An 18624-nucleotide genomic window follows, 5' to 3' on the forward strand; every position below is an offset into this window, starting at 1 on the left:
TAGGCGGTGTGCGGCAACTCGATACCCTTACTACACGGTAGCGTCAAACAATGCATCCGTGTGTGGTACGGTAGTTACATCGTGGAGTTCACTTGTCTTCTCTCAAGAAAAGACTAACAATAACGCAGCGTAGCTGTACACCCAAAAAGGTCAGAACAATTTGCTCCACCTGCCCTCCGAATCGCTCATCTGCTTAAAGTAATTCCTTGTGACGGATTTCACGATATGATGACAATGCACCCAAATTATTACGCAACAAGGAATGATGCACGCATTGCTGGATCTTTGCTTCCGACCCATCTTCAGTCCTTTACACAACACACTGCGATTTCCCAACATCAATCACACAGTATTCAAGACCTGTTTCTTCCTCCACTGAGAACAGCTATTAGCGAACAGGTGCATTCTACGGACGATATGGAACCGACGGGTCGCCCAACAATTCATGATAATTACGAAAAACAGGCCGAACAGAAGCGTTTTCGGCATATGCAGAGTTGCGATGGAGCTCGCTTTCACTCAGTCAGCAGTAATTCTACAAAGGATTGGCTAGCATCGCAGGAAATACAAAATTTGTCCCATAAAACCGGTGAAAAATCACTCCCTTCCCCTACTCACATTGCACACGAAAATTCGTCAAGTCCTTCTAGAATACTGGGTGGTGGTCCTAACAATTCGAGCCGACAGTCGCCAGCAGATTCTTCTCCTTCGCCAACAAACCACCCCAGTTTGTCCGAGCTAAATAATTCCCTCACATCCAACCGACGAATGCCTGAATTTACTTCCATATCTACACCCTCTCGCAACGGACCGAAGGAGTTGGACTACCTCCTGGCAGCCAACGCAGCTGCAGCCCTGGTTAGCCAACTTGGAGGGCCAAATGTGAATGGCCTGAACACACAGTCCAACACAGACTCCCTAACGATGCCTATGGGGGAGCTCACCGGAAACGGCCTGAAGGATTTGACTGTGGATCGGAGAACGAACTTTCACTTTCCTTATGATCACCAACCTCATCACCAGTCATCCGTTGTGAGTGGCAGTGCTCCCGTCCCCGGAGTAAATGATGGCAAGTATGGTGTCCCGAACTCGATGAAACATGCAAATTCCCCGATGCTGAATGCATTTAATGCCACTAGCTTAATGCACCCTTCCATGGTCTCGGCCAGCTCATTTACAAATCCCCTACTCAGTCGGGCGCATTCTTTCCAACCACAGGAAAAATTTTCTCCCTATGATGCACCATTTCCAAGTCAGCACGGCGCCTACCCGATCACACCTTCATTTGCCTTCAATCCACACTTTGTCCAACGCACTCACTGTTCCACTTTTGCACAAAGTCCATCAAAATTCGGTTCTAATCTAAGTCTGAGAGATCCCAACTATCACGCCTTATTGAACACGAATCCTGCCTGTTCTGTGGCGGCGTTCCGACCCCTGCTTCATTCAGATGGTTTAACTTACTTGAGCGTACCATCGGATGCTGTGCCACAAATCTCAACAAGTCTAGGTGTCAGTCTTGACGCTATTCAGTCCGGTCAGTTGGACCACGTATCGCCGAGAAACGGAATGAATGGGGGCGGGTGTACAACTCCTACAGGGCGGACCGGCTCCGGAACCACAGAATCTGGGGTAGTGGTTTACCCTTGGATGAATCCGAAGGGAACTGGTAAGTCACACTGGCGTGTTTCAGATGTGTTTCGTCCATAATGTACTTCCCACTGGTTCATCACTTGTTGTAGCGCACCCGCTAAACAGGCTCAAGACTGTCTGGCCAGTCTATATTCACTTGTTACACTGAGCGCGTTATCTCTGAATCATGACTTGTCAAGAAACTCAAAACATGTTCTCCTACCAACATGTGGCCTATTTCCCAAAGTTCTGTCATGACCAACAGTTTCTGGCACATTTACAACCAAAGTGGTTTAGCACAAGCACTAAAATTTCTTGACCGTCCCAAATATTGACATAAATAGTAACAGTACGAAATCTTGTGCCTTCTGTTGCTCTGACCTATCGATTTATTGACTTGCACGAGGCGTGGCGCAGTTTGCGATTCAGTCTACGGCATTCGCGGTACCGTGCGGTTACTTTCATCTGGCCGCTTGACATCAAAGCTCGTCAGAATGTCAGAAATCGCATCCTTATAAACATTTCGATCGTCCACACCAGTATAAGTTGATCGATTACATAAACAACCTGGTCGCAATAATTTTCAGGTAACTACACCTAACCACAGTTAAAAGTTCATGCCAAGTTACGCTGTCACCAAATCGGCATCGCTTGCTTTTTTTAAGATCTACTGGCGCCAGAACGGGATTTCTCGGTCATTTTACACTGGTTTTGTCCCCAAATGGGTTGGTAAATTGGTAAATCACTTGTGACCAGTTGACAAGTTGTCCGGTATTTCACTTTGTACGCAGTCTATGTGAAGGTGTGGGACACATACGGGCTGAAGTCCACTGGAAGTGCTGGTTTGTGTGGTTCCGATTTCTGCTAGATCATTTTTCCAGAATAAAAATTAGCACTTCAAGGATATTCTTGAGGTGGGTGTTTACAAGCATTTTTTGACAATACAAAGTATGGTATTCGGTGTCCGGAATGACTTCGAAAAATTGCAAAAATGACACAGATGCCTTGGAGCTTTGGTCACACTTCATTAGACTAACTTTTCTGATTGTCACTTCTGAAACGCAGGGCTATATGGCGGGTCGTTAGACAAGAAGTTCTATTATTCAGATTCTGTAAAGGATATGTGAACTATTGTTTTTTTCCAACCAAGAACGCCTTATGTTCCTCCGTGAGTGCATGCATTAGCGGTGCGACAAAACATGAGAATACGGATTCATGGACAGGGTTGCTAACATAGTGAGGGGTTGCTTCTGTGAAGACTTGGCCGTATGAATTATGAGTTGCAATCAACAGTAGCTATCTGACTTTACTCCTGGAGGCAGAATACTTGCGCTCATATTTATACTGCCTTCGCATGCATGGAGTTGACCATCAGCAAAATAATTAACTGAAAAAACCGCTTCAGCCTCCAGCTAGCTCAAGCTGATTCTCGCTAAATCATCAAACTACTTCCAAAACTGACAGATTGCTGACCAATGTTGAAATTGATTGTCCTGAAAATGGCTCTCACAGTGCCAAAATTGGTAAGAAAAGGGTAGTATTTACTTAGTGGTTGGATTGTCATATGTTGAAGGGCATGTGGAAACGGCTGCATCGTCGTTCAACCGAATGGACTCCATCTGAAATCTGCGAGGACTATTCAAGTTCAATAATCTCATGACAGAATTTTGTCGGCCCAGCTCAGCTATCCTAATCTTTCAAAAGAATTCTGGATAAAGTTGGCTTCCAATCTGTTTTCCTATTTTTAGTCGAATAAGAGGTAAGGATTTTTTTACTGGCTTGACGATTTGCAGGAGCCGGCTCGTTATTTTATTTCAGGTTCTAATTTTAGGTTTACTGTTTTGGTTTGCCTCTTTGTGAACCCAAACGTACTGCGGTATTCGATCATGAGCATACAGGTACAGGCGTAGAATGATGAAGAAACGCTGGAATACTGGTATACAAAAGGTTAATATTTTAATCCCGGATGAAAGTTATTCAGTTTCAAGAACACTCCCCACAACTTGGTTATTTTACCCATGGAGGCTGTCACCTGACCGGGAAACCAGTACCACCATTCAGTATTTGTTTTGTTCACACGGAACGTGTTCTAGTGCAGTTTGCTAGTGAGAAATGTGCCTAACCTCTCTGTGGCCGTTCCGCATTGTGATGTCTGAATTACTTGGTAAAATGCAATAGTAGATGGGGCATAAAGGCCAACAAGGGACAGAAGACTTCGTCGGCTTCTCCTGGAAGGTGGAATCTTTTAGAAGGGTACCATTCAAATCCAAACTCGGCAGACCAGCGTTGCACAACTCGTTGTGAGAACTCCCAGAAGTCAGAGAGAATATTCAGTGGTCTTCAGCTAAGTATACTCAATGGTATGTACAGGGTTCGACTCGCTCAAAGTAACTTTCACTCTCTTTCGTCCCTTCAAGACAAACTGTGTGATCTACTAGACTGCCAGAACGGGATTCACCAACGTCATTTCTGATTTTATGCTTGTCTGAAAAACGTATTCTAAAACACCCCAATCAGATTCTCCACTGACTCTCAAACTGCTCCTGGAAAAACCAACAATGTTGCAGTCTAGAGTTGACATAGCTTATTGAAAAATCACACTAAAAATAAGTGCTAATCCCGAATCAGCTTAAAGTATTCCACATGTCATGCTGTCAATGCCATCTTTTTATAAGCATCAGCCCAAGTAGACTTTGGCCATCCGACAGAAGAACAGAGGTACAGCAGGAGTTATTATTGACTTATATTTACTTGTGTCGGTGCGCAGTGGTGATGCAACAGTGATGATGCACACACGAACGGTGTCCCCACGAATGCCTGCAAGCAAACTACCATGCTTGGTGAACAGAGCAACCTTCATCTGATCACTGGTATGAAAGAGAGATGCACATCAGCACCGTAATGTAGATGAATCAGGATTTACACACAATATCCGTGGCTACGCAATAAACAACCTACTTAACTTTGATCAACGCGAGGAACTCCCGTAGGTCCCCTAAACCTTTTTTTTTGGCAATTTTCAGGTTGTTCGGTCTTAGTGCTGGCACTTTCAATGAGTGCCTCTGCTCCAACAGTTATCCCGTAAACTATGCTTTAGAAGTGAATATCACCAGATGCAAAGAACTCAGGTGTAGGCATATTGCAACGTTCCCTTCTTGCATGAAACACCAATCACTAGCGCCTCACTTGTTTCTCGATTTCACATATCTAGAGGTTCTGGTCAAAGCAAGACTGAAAACAGAGAGGAAACATGTATGAACTTCACATAGCGCGTAATGACATAATACAACGTCTATCATGTTTCTTTTGAAGCCATAGCTGCCTCAGCTGATACCAAATGCACGTGATCTGTTCACTACATTTTGTTGATCAGCGCTATTAAAAATATGGGATAAAGTTGTGGCTGTCAGAAGTGACTGATCTGAGTTTCGACTGACTTCACTCATCTTTCAAATTTCTGCTGTTTTGGAAGACCCCAGCTGCCTGTTGTTGGTCGATCGGTCTGTGACAAGGGATAACATCCACCACGTTCACTGACTTCCGAATTTTGTCTGCTGTTTGCCCGTGGTAAGGAGCTACCATCTATCTGAACAGCAGCAACCGGTTAAACAGCAGGGTAGATGATACATTCATTTTGCGGCGATAGCACAATGTGAACAACTTGTATGAGCTATGCGCCCAACCGCAAGCCGGCAGCCACCCCTCATGTTTCTGAAAACCTGTAATTTCGCTTAAGGGCGCATAATGGGACCTCCCGCCAACCACGATTCGGAAGTGAGAGGTCAAATGGTTTCTTCCTTCGTCATTCCTGAGGAAATTAACGTGTTCCGGATCTCATTGCGGACTAAAGGGGAACATAAGGAACCTATTAACTGTCCAACAACCAACCGGATAATTTGTAAGCGTTCATCATCTCACGAACCAGAAACAGCGAGCATACAGAGCAAGGAGTAGTTAGATAAGGAAGGATACAGAGTTATACCTGTGATCTACATCGCATCATAGCATTGACCAAAAGTACCTAGTGGTGCATTAGAAAGAGCTCTCTACTGGAAAAGTATTGACATAAACCGTTGAGGAAACCAGATGTAATCCCAAAACTGAAATGAAAAGCTACGATTTTTAAGTTAACTGGTTCGCTGAGGCACGATAAAGTAATGAATTGCTCTGTAGTGCATGCTTTAATTTTAGTCCTATTCACATTCATATCTGGGATGATCTGGCTGGTTCAAGCCAAGAGTCAGCAATATTAGAACGAAAATGCAGTCAATCACCAATACAACGTCACGTGACTGTCTTGAGTTGAGGTTTTTACTGGTTTGCAACCTTTGGTTTGATCGTAAAAAGCCACGATCTCGCTGGCAGCTGAACAAAAATTGAATTTTCAAGTTTTTGCAAGATAATCGTTTATTAGTATTTCAAATTTATCTCGAATTATGTCCGAAAAATCACATTCACCTGCAGGATGGATTTTATTTCCTACCCAAGTAAAATGAAAAAGTATCTCAACATGCATTATGGTTATGAATGTAATCCTGGACTTCAAGCGTCGTTCGCTTCATGTCAAAGGCAAATCATGTAGTAAAGAAGCGTCTCGAGATAAATTTTGCTTCAGTTTTGGGAGGACTGAACTAATGCTCGTCAAAGTCAGCTGTGGGGTTGAAGGAATTGAGGAGAATAGAATAGTTTTTTAGTGAAAGCAAGCACCTTTGTGTTAATCTTTCAATAGAAGGTGGTTTATGCGGAGAATTTATTATGTATTCTAAAATTCTGGTGGCCTATAGAGTGGTAACGAAGTGTTTGCTATAACTGGCTGAAGTGGTATTTGTTTTTATTTGGGGGGGGGGGTACAAGAAACAGTATTGTGTTTATTCCGTGTGACCTCGGTGTTCTTCAGTGTCTTTGGGCATCTATTAGTTCGTAAATATGGGATGGATTTATGTGTCCAGTCACAAGGTTAATGACCGGTCTGAAACTTCGCATATATGCAATCCGTAATAGTCACCAGTCAACGGGAAGGTGTTGTGAAAAATATCCAAGCCATCTGCCATTCTTCTAATCTGGGTATGCAATCTACAGGCAGTTCAACCCGACATTTCGTTTGGTGGAAAATGAGCAAAATGACCTTCCACATACAATCAGTGAGAGAGATATGAGGATAGTTAAGCCAACATTCCCAGGGTTTACAATAGCCAACCATGTGGTAACCACCGAAAGGTTCTTCCTAACCAGTATATTAGCACAACAGTTCATAGGCAAAACTGCATTTACCCATCAAATTGAACCCGACCAATGTACTCTAACGTTCGACGTAGATTTGCATCTATTTGTGACCTGATACACATATCTTTGGTGCGAAGTTACGGGATAACTACTTTTGGGGATTGGTTATCATCCCCGAGTATGTATGGACAAACGTCCTCTGTCACTGTTGGGAAGGTGGTTTCTGACTAAAGGAGAAAGAATAGCACTGTTGCGGAGTCTTGTAGATAAAAAATTACGTCACTAGTCTTGTCGTTTTTGAAGTTTCTGAAAATACTTCTACTACTATCATGTTTCGGGTCTTGCTTTTGTTCAGGTGAAGCACTGAACACTCTGAAATTTCCCTACAAATCGAGTAGGGGTAACCACCCTTCCCTTTCGGCAATAAGTTTTTTTGTGGACACCTTTGTGAGGAGAGGATATCCTAAGTTTTCAGCTACAATGGTCTGTTGAACAAAGAAATAGTCCTGATTAGGCAGAACCCCTTTAATGAATTAAATAACACCACGTGCACAACGAAACATTAAGTGTGTTGCAAAACTGCGGGCTTATATCTGACCGCTTAGTAAAATACATGCAATTCTCTTACATGGGGTATTTTTGTCCTGTCACCTTAGAAAGCTTGCTGTTCTGGAAAATCCCTGTTAGAGCAACTCTAAGCAGAAACTGATTGTTATCTAGTGGTTTTTCCTCTTATTTCAGTTAATTTCATCATTTGTTTTCACTATGGGAAGAGATTAGCACTAAACAGCCGCATCATAACCTCCGGTTGCACTGATCGCATGTTGCAAGCATCTCTCACAGATATGAACTTATCGTTAAAACTCGTCCAGATCTGTATGAGCGTGCTCGAAATTTCTATAAAAAAAACTGTAGTCTCCCCATATTTGTGGTATGTCCCCCACAATCATGGACGGGAGCACTGGCCGTTTCTAACTAATTCACCAATCCATTCGCCAATGAAAAGCTCCTTGCTCCCGATGACTAACCAATTCCATCCACAGTGTGTGACGTTAAGTAACATACTGAAGTATTGCGCAGCATTTTCGAGGGATGCTACTGATCATGCTTCGGTATTCCATCTACTGACGGAACGAGGTTATTTTACTTCTTTCACCACACAGCACTCTCATGTTTTATACACTCACACGACCTCGGAGAAAGATACACAATGTGATTAGCTAAACTTCAGCTGACCTGATACCTTTGGTACTTACTGGCGGGCGACCCTGGCTTCTTCAAAGTTATATTTATTCAGTTCTTAGATGCGCGAGTACGCAAATAGGAAGGATGGATAGCTTAAACGGGGCCCGTGTACAGTCTAAGTAGTTTGACACTAAGGATCCCATGTAAACTTCTGTTAATAGTTCAGTTTACAGATAAGCCATCGGGCTGCTCAATCAAGATTTTTCCTATGGGGATGTTCAGCTTCTACATTTTATTTCACATTTCATTTGGTTGTTAGAATACCCGAGCTTATTCATTCCCGGATTGTACTATGTACAAATTTACATTACTCAGCTGTTTTACCCATCTCTCAGAGCAGGAAAGGCACAGAAGTACCGCATGGTGCCCTTACACGTGTCTCGCTTTGTTGTCATGGTAATTGAGACAAGTTATAACGCAACCTTATTAAGAGTACACTAATATATGCAGGGTTTCTTAAAAATTACAGAACTGCCTGCTCAGTTTGTTTCGCTAAGCACTGGATAAATGAATGTTTAAACACCTTATTCCATCAGAGACGCTGAGTTTGTGAAATACGCTAGCGTACCGTCACGATATGGAAGCTATGGAGTGCTAAGGGGCCATGTTCCTTGAGTCACTGGAATTAGGTGCAAGCATGGCTCATCATCACTAGTGAATGAGCTTAGAATTCATTCTTGAACGGAGATCGTCCGTACCCAGTGCGCTATATCCTTTCACAGTGCATAGAATTCATTCACAGGCCACGATGTAATAAGGTGCCCACGTAGTTTCTTGAAAGATTCGTAAGCCAGTGGCGTGTCAGTGTGGCGGAAGCAAAGAGGTGGCAAACCTTTGACCTGGCAGAGGGGTATGAAGGAGTATACGAAAGACTTGGGTACTGTCGGTGCCAGTCGCCTTACAGGATGGGGACCACATGGTTCTCACTGCAAGGTGTGGCTGCCAACCGATGTCAGCGGCGATTTCGTTGTCACTTTCTATCCAGATTGGCTGAATGAGTGTCTGGAGGTGTATGCACTTGGAGATGATTGTAGTAAGCTAGCACTAAGTTCATTCTTCGTCTTTATTCTTTTCTTCACAATAAGGTTATCAAATAAATCATGGTTGTACGGCAGCGAAGCACCAGTATGGGATACTGATGTCAGGCTGTCAGTGATGATGATGATGATGATGAGATGATGATGATGATGATGATGATGATGATGATGAGCGTACTGGGCAGTTCCCGATTAACCGCTCTGTAAGATTTGTGTACAGTAAGAGGGTTCGCCACAGCATATGTGGCGGAGCATTATCCCGTGGATTAAACCAGCAACTACTTTAGCCAGAAAGAAATACATTCAAAATATACAAGAGCTGTTCCGTTTATGTTGAAGAAATTTTGAAGATACCATGGCAAAACTGTCGACAAAACCTTGGTGAATTGCTGATGCGTTGAAGCAACGAAATCGCTTTGTGATTTTTGCTTCAAACATAAGTGAGTTGGTCATCTGGCTTGCATAGCTGATGAGCAAAACACTAAGGGGTCCCGGCCTGAATAAGGCTTTGCAAGATCACGTGCCTTCCGATACCGACGAGAGCTTCATATGGTTCTTCCAATTCTGTTTGATTCCTGGGGTTTCTTTTAAGTTCGAGCGCGTTGAATTCGAGCGGTAGGTCATATAACACATATAAGTATCCTAATTTGTCCCCACTAGACGTCGCAGTAAAAAGGCAGGCCTATTCTTTTCCCCAAGGTTATGCCATCAATTTACGTCATTTTTGAGTTCTGACTGACCAGGTTTTGTGAGGAGGGTAGTAAAACCTGCTCGCCTATCGCTGAAAGCTGGTCCGACCCCGGTTACACCCAAATAAATAGATATGAGTAACAAACAGTTTCAGCTTGTGATCTTTCAGATATAGTTTTCATGACCTCTTAATATTTCAAAGTTTCGTAATTTTCTCACGCCGCAACTGAAAAAACACTGTGGCGCGACTGCGAAGGTAAATATTTCAGGACTGCTAGTGTCAATGGAACATTTAGATCCCCAATGTTTGTAAAAATCCGGTTAGCACTTGATCGACCCGAGATTCTAAGCACCCTGTCTGACAAGTGACTGATGAGATGTCGGAATTCAAGCGTAGACTACGAGCACAGACAACCAGCAATTATCCCCGTAACACATCTAAGTGTCCGGGCACAGTTGATGAACATACAATCAAAGTTGGTTGTACCAAAGGTGGTGGTGATTCATATGACTTGAATTGGGGGAAAATCCATTAAACGGAATGCGTTTTAACATGCGGTTGTAATAATCGCTGTAGGTTGAGTGCCACCGATAACAGTTATTCGTATGGTTTCCCCTGGGCCTGATCTTCTCCATAGATTCGTTTTCATGCAACTCAACGCCTTTTGCGGCCCAAATTGAAATAAGGGATTCGCGTTACGGTCGCTTGGACAGGGAATCCAGCACCAGTTGCACCAACAGAAGGGGGTCATTAGGACAGAGGCAAACTATATTGGTCATTTCCTCGGCGCTCCATGGGGGAAAAAGATGTAATACAATCTTTGCTTATTGCGTTATCCGGGAACCAACCAATCCAATCACGAGTAACACTTTAAAGTCAACCTCAGAAGTTCAGCCCTTTTACGAATGGGAATCTTTAAAGTGTTTGACGGTGCTTCAGTCTATTTTACAAGTCGGGTTGCCATTGTTGTTCTGTCGGCTCACATTGTTTAGGCCGATTTGAACCGGGGAACGGTCAATTTGGTTCGGTTTCGACTTCATTCAACTTTAGAAAAGAACCACTATGATGGGGCAGCAGAAATTAAGGTGTGCACCTTCTTCAAAAATAGCGAAAAATGTTTTGCTTGTCTTCAGTAGACAGGCTTTGGCTGAATGCTTGCCCGAGGTTAATCTGTCACAGCAGGAACGAACACCCCTACTGGATGGTTTCTACCACTGAATCATCCAGTTGAAATTGGCTGTAACTATGACAGCTGGGTAAGACCTTGCGTGTTACGGTTGTTGCATGAGTGCATTCAAACAGTTGAGGTGCCATTGAGTATGGTAACACAAATCACGACTAACAAACCCTCTAGGCTGTATCGGCACGACACAATATCACTAAATGGGTCAATCTGTCTTATCACCAGCCAGGCCCACCGACCTCATCATTGTGTCAGACCGTCAATAAACAAAAAAGATCTCCGACTTCGCTTACCCCTACCACATCTGACTAAGATTGGGCTTGATATGTCTGCTCGTCTATGGGCTACTCAAACTGGTGGCTGATGACATCCTGACACGATGTACGGTCCCATTAATCACCGCTACACCAAGTAACGAGACAATAACCCGTCTCCATAGTACTGTGTTTTTTCCATCGGTCAAACAACCTTGGTAGAGGCAGTTTTACAGGTGTGAATAACAGTAGTGTGATCTCGAGTAGTTGTTGGCATAAATATTTATTGAGTTTGCCTAATGCGTTTTTGATGAATGGGCCACGAGAAATGACCAATGCGTTTAAGGTGACAACTGTCCAACGAACTACACAATGCGCACTCTTACTCGTCTCATTTGGCAGCGGTAAAAAACCTGCTCGGAATGCGGATAGTTTGACCAGAAAGCATATTCATTCATTACAATATTGGCTGGAAAATTTTGAAGGGGATTCTCGAGTATTTAAAAAAATTCTACACCCACTACTCATGTATGGTGAGCGAATGAGACAAGAGACGTTCAGTTTTATACGGAGAATATGCAGGTATTGCAGTAATTGACCAGGAAGTATCCTTAGCGAAATATGGGGAGACGTGGACAATATTTATTCACCAAGCTAAAACGTGGTGATATTGGTGACCACAACGCAATGAATGAATAGTCCTATTCACATTGCCTGGGAAGGCATGAGTTTGTTGCATATACGTACCCGTCCAAATTCTGGCAAGCGAGATAATCGCGACCAGCCCTCACATATTCTCATACCCATCACAAACCACTCCTGAATGAAGCCGCTTGGTTGTGCGGGCTGTATTATAGAATGGTTTGAATTTTGATCACCCATGAAATGTAACCAGATTTTACGTTTTTTTTGAGATTACACAAAAGATCGCTTTTACACAACCCACTCATTTGGAGAACAACCCAAATAAACTTGAGCTGGGTGTTTCAGTGACACCATCTTAGTTTAGACACGGACGTTTTTTTCACACCTGCCAAATTCGATAACCAGGTGCGACAAGATATTGCTGGGAAATCCACCCATACGTCTACCAGTAAAGCTGTTGGAAGGCTATAGACTAGTTTCCATCAGCCCTAGAACGAACCACCAGGAGGAAAGTGACTTTATAGTCACTTTCCTCCAGGTCCGAATTATCGGGAAATACACTCATTTGCAAATCAATTTGGTTTTCACGAGAGACTCAGCTGAATCCCTTTGTTATGGTATTCCACAACTGAATGTGCTACACACAGGCCGCCTCATGATTCAGTTGACACGATATTCGAGATACCGCAGTGTATTTTCATAAAGTTCGAGTAGGTCATAAGGTTGACGAAAACTCAGGGACTACGCCTACCTGATGAGCCCCAAGAAGGGCGAAACCGGTCGTGGGCTGTCAAAGAGTTTTCAGCAACCTTGTGAGAGGTCCAAGTTGGTCGTTGGCTTGTTTGCTGAGCTGGGCAGTTTGATTGCAAACTTTTCATCACCAATCGAGGTGACATCGTCAGTGCGTTATTGGGGAGCGTAGTTTTGCGTAGCGGTGGGTTAGTGGTTGTGCGTTGAGTAGGGTTACGTGTGTGTTAATATACGTGCTGCTAGCCGGGGATGACCTTCGATCGCGATTAGTTGTTCGGTCGGGCGGTTCCATTGGTTGCTCCGTTGTCCCGTGTCCTCATTCGCCGCATTCTGTAATAGGCAATGTTAAGAATCATATGTAAGTTCTAATGCATTATACTACTGACTGATTACACATTTTCTGGAATTTTCCGGGGCTGTGCCCGAAATTGCAAGCGATCCCATTAAGGAGGCAATCAGTGCAATGCAAACCACGCTTCTTCCAAACAGCCTGAGTCAGATGAAACTACTCACTTTTTTACGCTTTTCAGTCATCAAACAGGTCCGAATTATCGGGAAATACACTCATTTGCAAATCAATTTGGTTTTCACGAGAGACTCAACTGAATCCCTTTGTTATGGTATTCCACAACTGAATGTGCTACACACAGGCCGCCTCATGATTCAGTTGACACGATATTCGAGATACCGCAGTGTATTTTCATAAAGTTCGAGTAGGTCATAAGGTTGACGAAAACTCAGGGACTACGCCTACCTGATGAGCCCCAAGAAGGGCGAAACCGGTCGTGGGCTGTCAAAGAGTTTTCAGCAACCTTGTGAGAGGTCCAAGTTGGTCGTTGGCTTGTTTGCTGAGCTGGGCAGTTTGATTGCAAACTTTTCATCACCAATCGAGGTGACATCGTCAGTGCGTTATTGGGGAGCGTAGTTTTGCGTGGCGGTGGTCGCCTCGATTGGTGATGAAACGTTTGCAATCAAATTGCCCAGCTCTGCGAACAAGCCAACGACCATCTACGCTACCTGAGCTACCGACATTTTCCTCTATAGAAGAGGTCCGAATTATCCTTTATTTGGTACTTGCTGTGTCATCAGCGAAGCAATGGTCCAGAACTATAAATATTCAGCTGTATTCCACTTATTCGTTCTCTTATTTCTTGTAAATCCACATTAATCCAGTTTTTAGTGGCTGAGTTTAAAAATCCTCCGGAAAATACGTTTTTACATTTTGAACAGCTTTAAATGAGGTGGGCCAAACTCTGATTGAAGGGAAAAGTGACGGTTTTGGTCTTCTGTCCCCTTTTGTGTCAGTTAATTACCACCAGCCTGAGCACCAGTCTCCTCGGTGAATTGTGGCAGCGAATAGTCCGTTTGTTGCTCAGTCTACATTTGCATGTCCGCCCTGAACGAGTAGAAATTGCTCGCTAGATGAAAATTCATTCAGCTATTTCTTTGTCGTTGTGTTATGGAATAAACTTGCAGTTATTCACGCGCAAGCAAACAGGCACACACGCCAACCACCGTCAACGCCGCGATTGTTCCGGGAGCCATGTTCTATGTCATCAATGACCTACATGATTTATGCTCATGTTGACTCGATGTTAGTCAACTTAGTCATGGTTTACTTACCAAGTGCGTTTGCCACAAGGCACGACTGTGACCACTCAGGTGTCCTACTTTCGCATGACATCATCATAGCACTACTGGAACCCGCTTAACCAAGCGGCAAATAACTGTCTCACTGACAATATTAGGGGAGTGATAAGCGGAAGCCACACTAAAGGTGACTTGGCGATGAGTCTTGAACGTTCTAACTTGGACGATAAAGAGTCCAAGTGCCTGAACACAGAAGTTAATGAGAATAAATGCATTTGGACTCAGCTCACCACTGTTTATACAATTTTGGTGTTATAGTTTGGGAATCACTCCCTCAAGAAGAAGAGACTGATTTATGGACAGGTAACAAGTATTTGTCTTGTCTACTTTTGTGTCATATCCTACTGTACTGGGTTTCAATAGCATCTCTCAAAACGGAGCAACATGGATATTGAACGAAGCATGAATTGTTTTGAGAAGTGCCGAATATTCAGAAATTCAGTTTATACTGATGTCCTGTACAGAAAACAAATCTCACAAGTCAAGGCGAATGTTGATATCGGTGTTTCACAAGTATTACAGCGCCTCTGATCGCCACCGGTCTTTCCAGGGAGGAGGAACAACTTGGGCGAAATTGTCGTTCATGGCCTGCCTAACTGCTAAGTGGACGACTTTCGCATCATCTTTAACTTTGCTTCAGTCTTAAATGCAAGCTTCTTTCGACCCCCAAAAAGGCTATCCCCACAACAAGCATTTTAATAAAAAGCCAGTTTTTCAGCCTTACCTTCATAGACTCTGTCACGCCCGTCAGCAGTTACTCATTGGCTTGCACTTATGCTAGATTTCATAAAGCAAACATTACCCCCCTCAGCCATTAGCACGTCCAACTGAGCTTCAGTCGTGCGCTGTTCACCCATCCTACAGTTTCGAAGTAGAATCAGTGCTCCATGGAAAAATTCGCTGGATTTATTTTCCGCATTACGGATGGACTACCAAAGTTGGTGATAGGAAGTCTTGCGCATCTAGTATTGAAAATTATTTTCCCAGATACATACTACACTCTTTCTCCTAAGTAAGATAATCCACCGAGGATGTTCACTTAGCAAACATTGTTTATGCAATGGTTACCAATTTGCCCTTTATCTGATGACGTCAGACAAATATTACACTCTCCTTCTAACAAAAACATTTGTGATGACATAGTTTTGGTGGTAAGCCAACTTAGTGTTGTTCTGTCAGTAAGAAACCTGCCGAAAAAGGAAAAAATTCTTGTTGGAAAAAGTTCTAGGGAAGAAGAGTCATTTTCCCCAGGGAGACCTTTCGGTAACCGTCCTCGGTGCTCCACCGCGGGGTTGGGCAATTTAACTTACGACACTTTATGAGTCAGAGCAGTCCATTTGTAAAGTCTAATCGACTCAGTATCAGTTACTCATAAGCTGCCTCCCGTCGTAAATATGTGTACAAAACAAATGATGGAGTGCAACAGAACAATACTCACGCAACCGTCTGCATAACTAGTGAATAACAGTAGCAAAAGGTGTAGCAAAAGGTGAAATACCTCGGCTTCATGTCAGATAAATAATCTTAGGGATTTTTCTCAAAATTTATTGCGACATCTATTTAGATGAAAACGATACGGCATAGGGTCACGTGCGGTTGATCATTTCAACTCTGTTCAAGATGTGTCAAGATGGTAATCGTCACTGTGTAAAATAGTTTTTCAAATTTGTAGCGATATGAATTGGTCTTCCGAATGAGTTGTCGATTTCCATTGTTAATCCTTGAAAAGATAAGGAATCCCTGATGGTTGTGCGACTGTTTACCCAAAATATGCGGTGAATGATCAATTCCCATAATAAGCCAAGTTTACGGGCCGGGGTTAGCTACTTATCTTTCAACATGCTGGACGGGATGATCGCTCTGGTTCTTATTAGGCACTAAGAGTTACATGTGAACAAAACCAAAGCTGAGATGTTAAGTGACAGTGTCAGGAACCTCACTCACCATTCATAAGATTGCCTCTAAACTAGTCCACAAAAACTATGCGGTAAAGCTCCATTACTGATCAGGTGGTCAGCACTAACAATAAAAGTCATTAACAGGCTAACAACCATCCAGTTCACTTGGACAACTAGGGTTCGAGTCCTCATAAGCAAATGAGAACTATGAAGATTTAAGCCAAATAAGACGGAGGTGAGAAGGCATATTATCATGACTAAGCCACTGTCATAATCAAAATTTGTTTTAAATGTGGATCCGAATTGCACACGCGGTCTCAAATAACGGATGATCGGCGTCACTTTAGCTGAGTAGGTAATCACTTTCACAAAGCCAGAAGTCATAACCCTAGGCAAAAAGTATTATTACTCTTCCTTGAGTTGCTGAATGCTGTTCAGTGGCTCACGACCTGTTTCTTCAAGCCCATCAATTAGTCACAGTTCCCGAGTTTTTAGCGGTCTTACGTTCTACCCGATCTCAGATCGTATCGATTCACGAGAGAGTCATTGGGAAGTAACTGCTGTATAATGAAAGTACTAATCTCCGAAAATATCCTAAAAAGAAATACTGCTGGGATTCAGTTGTATCGCGTTGAAACCAAATTGTTGGGCAAATGACTGTACTTCGCAAAGCGCTTTTTTATAGGGAAATGCGAATAGATAAAAAAAGCTCACCGTTTAACCACTGGTTTAAATCGATTTGCTGTACCAGGTGATTTTGACAAAGGATGCATAGACGTTGGTAGGGCAAGTAGGCATCCTTTGGCATGTATCGGGACATGTTTTCTCAGAGATGGTCTTCCAGAAATGAGCTCTATTGTCCAAACTCAGACACAGAGGTAGTAAGTTATCTTTATAAGGATATTTCTCTCTGGTATCAGAATATTAAGATTTCTCTCACATCAATGGATCGCTGCTTGCAGCCCCTGTATTGACTTGTTGACCAAGTGAAGTTGAATTTGTCAGTGAAACATGCCTTCAGCACAAAGCCTCAGAAAAATTCGCCGTGTAATTTAAGGCATCCCAATTTCACGTAGTGATTTTGTTGCACTGGAAGCACAGTTGTCAATCGATTTCCAGAATACAAGCCTCAATCGATAGTATTCGGTTACTGCCAACACAAAAATCATGTGATCTGGGCTTGCCAGGCTGAAACAGCAAATCTCTCTCACGTGACAAGTTGACCCATTACAAGCCCACCAGTTTTGCTGGAGTGGTTTCAAGCACGGTATTGGTGGTACTACAGGAATGTGGCTGCCCAACAGGAAAGTTATTTACCCTTCAAGACAACATAATTTTACTCAGGGCGCTTTAGACTGTCTTATTGACCATCAGAGAAGCTACATGTTGCAGCTTCCTTTATGAAACTATACTGCGATACCTTGGATATCGTGCCAACTGAATCATGAGGCGGCCTGCGTGCTGCATATTCAGTTGTAGAATATCATAAACGAGAGATTCAGTTGATTCTCTCGTGAAAACCAAACTGATTTGCAAATGAGTGTGTTTCTCGAAAGCAGTTCAATTAGAGTTCAAGTAGAACATAAGGTTGATGGAAACTCAGGGACTGCGCCTACCTGATGTGCCCCAAGAATGGCGAAACCGGTCGTGGGTTGTCGAAGAGTTTTCAGCAACCTTGTGAGTAGTTTCCTTTATGAAAGCTACATGTTGGTTTTTTCTAACACAAGCATATATTTCAGCATATCGGGTCTAACCCACAGTTTAATGTGCATCAAAATAACGTTGAGTCATTTGTGCTGTTCTCGGAATAACAATCAGAAGCCGTAAACATAACAGCGTGCACTTTTTGGCCTCAAGCATATCAGATAAAACAGCCCACTGATTGTTAGTTGGGTGTAAGTAGACTAAACTTCAACCAGGGCTATAAATTACCTGTGTCCACATCAACTTTCTTGGAGCGCCATTCGAATGACCTGACCTGTTCATGCAGTTTCGAGGTATCATTAACGTGTCTGCTGGACTTCCGTAATCTAGAACCCGGGACACGTCGCTCGTTACGGTTCGAGGTGAATTATTTATTCGTTACAATACAGTGTTTTATGGTTAGTGAAAACATCAATGCTGAGTGCGCAAAAACGGAACGGACTAAAGACTTGTCAAATGAGAATCGTCGGAGTAAATTCGACAACAATCTGGAGGAGCTATTTCAGATAAATGTTACATTGGAGAGACTTTATACGGCTCGAGCAAAATACGGCAGATATGTGAATGGAACTATGATAGCTTCCTATGGCCCTTTTGTTGGTTGCTGCATGCTTACCTCTGAGTACAAGCAAATGGGTCATCAGGTTTAACAACCGATGTTGTTCTGACCAACAGCAGTTCGCGGACATCGGACTACGGGATTTTCGCTTTT

At 43.1% G+C, this 18624-nt stretch overlaps 1 protein-coding gene across 1 annotated transcript in view; it reads left to right on the forward strand.

Annotated features, from left to right (window-relative positions):
- Positions 1-225: 225 nt before the first annotated feature.
- The window catches only part of T265_10107 (hypothetical protein), a gene marked incomplete at both ends in the record, with an annotated part of 38628 nt that continues 20229 nt past the window's right edge, over positions 226-18624 (forward strand). The window contains one exon of the mRNA XM_009176379.1: positions 226-1669. Within this exon, the coding sequence (XP_009174643.1) occupies positions 226-1669 (1444 nt within the window). The remainder of the gene's footprint in view (positions 1670-18624) is intronic.

Source organism: Opisthorchis viverrini (assembly GCF_000715545.1).
Source record: "Opisthorchis viverrini unplaced genomic scaffold opera_v5_333, whole genome shotgun sequence".
NCBI lineage: Eukaryota > Metazoa > Platyhelminthes > Trematoda > Opisthorchiida > Opisthorchiidae > Opisthorchis > Opisthorchis viverrini.